Source organism: Archocentrus centrarchus, chromosome 15, assembly GCF_007364275.1.
Source record: "Archocentrus centrarchus isolate MPI-CPG fArcCen1 chromosome 15, fArcCen1, whole genome shotgun sequence".
Lineage (NCBI taxonomy): Eukaryota > Metazoa > Chordata > Actinopteri > Cichliformes > Cichlidae > Archocentrus > Archocentrus centrarchus.
In genome coordinates, this window is record NC_044360.1 from 2,652,803 (window position 1) to 2,658,841 (window position 6,039).

At 45.5% G+C, this 6,039-nt stretch overlaps 1 protein-coding gene across 2 annotated transcripts; it reads left to right on the top strand.

Moving 5' to 3' along the window:
- Window positions 1-3,874, top strand: LOC115793268 (5-hydroxytryptamine receptor 7). Of its 2 annotated transcripts, XM_030748166.1 has the most exons (3): window positions 1-249; window positions 602-848; window positions 1,750-3,874. In XM_030748166.1, exons 1-3 carry the CDS (start codon window positions 210-212, stop codon window positions 2,639-2,641), a joined length of 1,179 nt encoding a protein of 392 aa, XP_030604026.1. In that variant the 5' UTR covers window positions 1-209; the 3' UTR covers window positions 2,642-3,874. The 2 variants fall into 2 exon arrangements, with proteins under 2 accessions (XP_030604026.1, XP_030604025.1); XM_030748165.1 differs by having other exon boundaries at window positions 1-848.
- The last annotated feature ends 2,165 nt before the right edge of the window (window positions 3,875-6,039 follow it).

The window sequence follows — 6,039 nt, forward strand, 5'->3', positions numbered from 1 at the left end:
ATAAAATTGCATTTTATAGGTCAGGTATTTTGGGAATATGCCCGCGGCGCGCCACGTGCGTAATGACGAGTACGCCTCTAAACAGATGAAATAAAGCGTCGATACTTTGTGAAAAGAAAGCGAGTGTGCAAGTGTAATTTATCCTGACGGGGGTTGTGGAAAATTGTCACTCATTTCTCACACCAACACCGCCACATCTGTGCGCGTCTATGCCACCTCCGGACGGCTTTCCAAGTCCATGGATAAAAAGGAACACAAGGCAGCAGAATGGTTGTTGCACGAGCAAGTAACGGGACTTTCGGTAGTGGCAACATGAGGTCGTCGTTCATGATAGAGGATAGAGTCGGTGGCGGAGATCCCGGGGGCTCTACTAACATGATGATCTCGGAGGCTCTTGCGCCACGGCTACTAAAGATTGCGCAAGGCGCCGCAGAGGCAGCGGCAGCAGCGGCAGCAGCGACTTCTCCGTCCACCTCCAGTCAGCCGCAGGTCATGGAGACGAACGGGACCCGGTGCGGCGAGCAGATCCTGAGCTACGGTCGGGTGGAGAAAGTTCTGATCGGCGCGGTCCTCACCATGCTCACACTGTCCACGATCTGCGGGAACTTACTCGTGGTCATCTCCGTCTGCTTTGTCAAGAAGCTGCGCCAGCCGTCCAACTATCTGATTGTTTCTCTGGCCGTGGCAGACCTGTCCGTGGCTCTGGCCGTGATGCCCTTCGTCAGTATCACGGACCTTATTGGTGGGCAGTGGATATTCGGACAGTTCTTCTGTAACGTTTTTATCGCCATGGATGTGATGTGCTGCACCGCGTCCATCATGACTCTGTGCGTAATCAGCATTGACAGGTGAGATAAACTTTTCTAACAAAGATTTCCAGCTTTAAAACTATCTTAAAATCATACTGTATAAATCTGCCTGAAATTATTATTAAATTATTAAAACAAAACCAGAAAAAATGTAAAAACTAAACAAACAAACAAAAATTATAAAAGCATTACCTTTATTTTATCTTATAAATATTTGGAATCCAAGTCTCCAAATATAGATTTAGATATAGACAAAAGCAGCGTCTTATTCACGTTTTTATCTCCACATTTTGCAGTCTTACAAAGATTGCGTTGTGTAGTTTAATAACAGATTTTGTCGCTCAGTCCTCGGTGACAGTGGAACGTGGGCTTTGCGCCTCGGGGTCTTGTTTTAGGGCGCTTAATTAAAATCAGTTAGGGGAAGATGCAGGGCAGACGCGTGACCTCTCTGCCCACAGCATCCCCGCTGTGAGCCCACATCTCGTTTGAATAGATTTAAAGGTTCAGGCTGAAAATGTCTCTGAAACGTCCCCCAAATTAAAATTCAACTGCAGCTGTCATTTTCTCCCCTTTTCCTAAAATGTTTTAAGTAAAATTATAAAATCTTTTTGTTTGCCTGCCAGTGTGCTGTGTGTGTGTTGCAGGAGGAAATTCTGAGTATTCTGTAGCTGGTCATTGTCACTGCTCTGCTCTGTGGTCACGCTAGCTTTATTAGGCATAAGAGGTTTGCCGTCCCAGAGCTTCTCTTTCATAATACTACCCAGCTCTCATTTGGGGACTGAGAATCAATACACCTCTTAGTTTTGCTCAAGGGCACCTTGGCCAGCATAGAGAGAGTGTCACCTGCTTAGGGTAATGAAAAGCAATAAAAAAACCTCAAATGTATTACATTAGACAGATTTTAGGTTCATATTCATTGGCCGTGTTTTTCTCTCTATAGGTATTTGGGTATCACAAAACCCCTGACATATCCTGTCCGGCAAAACGGCTGCTGCATGGCCAAGATGATCCTGTCGGTGTGGCTGCTCGCTGCCTCCATCACCCTCCCTCCTCTGTTCGGCTGGGCACAGAATGTTAACGACGGCAGAGTCTGCCTCATCAGCCAGGACTTCGGATACACTGTCTACTCTACAGCTGTGGCCTTCTACATCCCCATGTCGGTGATGCTGATAATGTACTACAGGATCTACCGAGCGGCCAAACTCAGCGCAGCCAAGCACACCATCACCGGCTTCCCCAGAGAAGGGGAACGCCGAGCTGTGGCGGCTCTTCGAGGGGGGAGAGGAGGGCATCAGCCAGCAGAGTCGGGTGAGACGGGAAGTGTTGAAGGGACGGAGGTTGAACACGAGGAAGCTGGGGAAGAGGAGAGCTTGGATTGCGTGGCAGCGGCGCTGAAGCTTCAGCGTGAGGTGGAGGAGGAGTGCAGCACGCGTGTCTCCCGCCTCCTCAAGACCGGCGAGCACCACCAACGACGGAAGAGGAAAAACCAGTCCATCTTCAAACGGGAACAGAAGGCTGCGGCCACTCTGGGCATCGTAGTTGGCGCCTTCACCTTCTGCTGGCTGCCGTTCTTCCTGGTATCCACTGCCAGGCCGTTCGTCTGTGGCGTGCAGTGCAGCTGCGTGCCCCTCTGGCTGGAAAGAACTCTGTTGTGGCTTGGCTACGCCAACTCCCTCATTAATCCCTTCATTTATGCATTCTTCAACCGTGATCTGAGGACCACCTACAGCAATCTCCTGCGCTGCCGCTACAGGAACATCAATCGGAAGTTGTCGGCGGCTGGCATGCACGAGGCTCTGAAACTGGTGGAGAAGCCAGACACTGATGCATAAAGCTGTAGGTCTGCCAATCAGAAAGGCTGCAGAGACCAGCAGGAAAAAAGACAGAAGGAAAAAGGAAAAAAAAAAAAAACAGTGGGCTCAGACTGTGGCATAAGGCCATTCTGCTGACAGACCTTTTTACCCCCAAACTGTATGTGGATTGCCAAGGCAAGCGGGGCAAGATGTTGTGATTAAGTGGATGTAGAGGAAGCCCAAGTGTTTCACTCTGGGGCTTGTGGAGAAAACTGGGAGAAAGTTTAGCTCACTGGTGATGAACTCAAACAGTTTAAATAGTGGCTGCTGTTGCAGTGGTTCTTAAGCCCACAGGGAAGTGCTACCTTGGCAGATTTGAAACTGGCTGCTCCAGCGCTGAAGAGGTGGAGCTACACACTCAGACGTTGTTCTCGGCTCTTGTAATGGATCAAAATGATCTTACTCAGTAACCAGTGTCTCGCATTTCATTTTCTAAACCAAGGACAACTAACTAAGAGAAAATAAATGATGCCTTGGAACTCAACAGTCACCAAATATGTTTACCTTGGGTCGATGGTCTTTTAAATGTAGAGTGTTTCATCAGTGAACAGGCATAACAAGTGGACATGATATGATTAAAACTATGTTATCTAGAAATTTATGTAAACAAGTCAATAGCCACGCTGTTTTTGTAACAAATGGTTCTGATCTGTTGTAATCTAATGAGTTTATATCTTTTGAAGATGAGCCAAAATGGGCTCCTTTCCTTCTACTCACGTCATGGCCACCTCCGTGTTGGAAAACACTTGACTGATCATTCATTTCTGTGATACGGCAGCTAACTTATGAGCAAGCAAGGAACCTTAGGGGGAAAGAATTGATGTGAAAATCCAGCACATGATGATACTGAAGTCGAGCTGAAGATAAAGTAGAGGGAAACAACATCATTAAGGACACTTTCTGAATGTGACTGTGCCTTTTTCTGCTTTGTCTTTTAAGGTTTGGTTGGAGCACACAAGAGTCTCCTTTTAAAGTTGAGACACTGTGAGACAGTCCTTTGGGCTTTGGCTTTGTTGTGCATTACATAACACAAGAATCCGCTAATAAAACGGGAAGTATCCTAGCAAACGAGATTAATGATGATCTCGCTCTAAGATTTAAGAATGTTCTGCTTTTATGGTGTTCTTTTTTTTTTTTTACATGATACTAACTAAAATTATTTTCACAGTTAATTTAACAGTTGACCAGTTTTGTGGCTAAAGTTCTGTTTAAAGTGGGTTTAAATACAGTAAAATCACAGTTTGTTATTGCACAAGTTGATGTCTTCAGATTTTTGTCATGCATGACCAACTGCCCAAAACCCAAAGATTAGAAATTACACAGTAAGCAACAAAATACAACTCCATGTACCAGCTGCATTTTCAAAAACATAATTTCCATGGAAACTGGGTTAGAAATATCTGTAAACAAAAACTCCCTTCTTCGTAATATATATAAATATATTCTATAGTCTTTGTCCTCCAAGCTCGGGTCCTCTACCAGAAGCCTGGGAGCTTGAGGGTCCTGCCCAGCATCTTAGTTATTCCGAGGTCTGCGCTCTTCTGGACAGAGATCTTGGATGTCGTTCCTGGAATCTGCTGGAGCCACTCTCTCAGTTTGGGGGTCACTGCCCCAAGTGATCCAGGACCACTGTTACCTTCACCTTCCACATCCTCCAGCTCCTCTCTGGTATTTGGTATTTTCGAGCTTCTCGTGTTCTTTCTTCTTGATATTCCCATCACTTAGTATTGTAACGTCTATCACTACGACCTTCATCCCTTGTTTGTCCACCACTACGATGTCTGGTTGGTTAGCCATCACAAGTTTGTCTGTATGTGGAAGTCCCACAGGATCTGAGCTCTGTTATTCTTGACCACCTGTGGGGGCGTATCTCATTTTGACCTCGGGACTTCCAGGTCATACTTGGCTCAGATGTTCCTGTATACTATGCCGGCCACTTGGTTGTGGTGTTCCATGTATGCCATGCCTGCTAGCATCTTGCACCCTGCTGTTATGTGCTGGATTGTCTCAGGGGCATCTCTGCACAGCCTGCACCTGGGGTCCTGCCTTGTGTGGTAGACCCCATCCTCTATCGATCTATCACTAATCATGGCAGCTCAGTAACAAGCTCTGAGCTGCCATGATTAGTGCCTCTGTGCTGTCTGTCAGTCCAGCCTTGTCCAGCCATTGGTAGGATTTATCTATGTCAGCCACTTCTTCTATCTGCCGGTGGTACATGTCGTGCAGAGGCCTGTCCTTCCATGATGGTTCCTGTTCTTCCTCCTCTTCTTTCTCAGGTTTCTGCTGTATGAGGTACTCACTAAGCACATGATCCTTTGTGGCCATCTTCCTGATGTACTCATGGAGCTCTGTTGCTTCATCTAAGACAGTGGTTGTGACACTCACTAGTCCTCGTCCTCTTTCCCTCTGCTTAGCGTACAGTCTCAGGTTGCTGGATTTGGGGTGAAACTCTCCATGTGTGATAAGGAGCTTTCTTGTCTCGACATCCATGGCTTCTATTTCCTCCTTTGGCCAGCTTATTATCCCAGCAGGGTATCTGATAACCGGCAGGGCGTACTGTAGGTGATGATTGCTTGGATCTTGTTCTTCTCATTCAGCTGACTCTTTAGGACTTGCCTTACTCTCTGCAGGTACTTGCTGGTTGCAGTTTTCCTAGTGGCCTCTTCATGGTTCCCATTTGTCTGAGATTCCAAGTCAAGTCAAGTCAAGTCAAGTTTATTTATAAAGCACATTTAAAACAACGACGTTGACCAAAGTGCTGTACAAGATCTGTAACCCCAAGGACTATACTAAATAAAAATAAAAATATATAAATAAATAAATAAAATAATAAAATAAAAATAAATAAATAAAAACATTAAGAACAATAAATAACATAAGAAAATTAAAACGTTTAAAACAAGTACCATAAAATACCATAAAACAATCATCTAAAAGGAGGTAGCACTGCAGCCAAATGCCAAGGAAAAGAAATGTGTTTTTAATAGAGATTTAAATGTGTGTATCGTCTGAGCTGTGCGGATATGGAGAGGTAGATCGTTCCATAGCTTTGGTGCTGCTGCTGCAAAAGCTCGATCACCTCTCTGTTTTAGTCTAGTTTTAGGCCTCTGTAAGAGCAGCTGGTTCGATGACCTCAGAGCTCTTACAGGGGTGTGACAGTGAAGCAGCTCAGACAGATACAAAGGTGCCAGTCCGTTTAAGGCTTTAAAAGTAAGCAATAAAATCTTAAAATCGATTCTAAAACGGACAGGGAGCCAGTGAAGGGATGACAGGACTGGGGTAATGTGTTCATGCTTTTTTAAACCGGTTAAAAGACGAGCTGCCGCATTCTGGACTACCTGCAGGCGGCGCACAGATGATTGATCTATGCCAAAGTA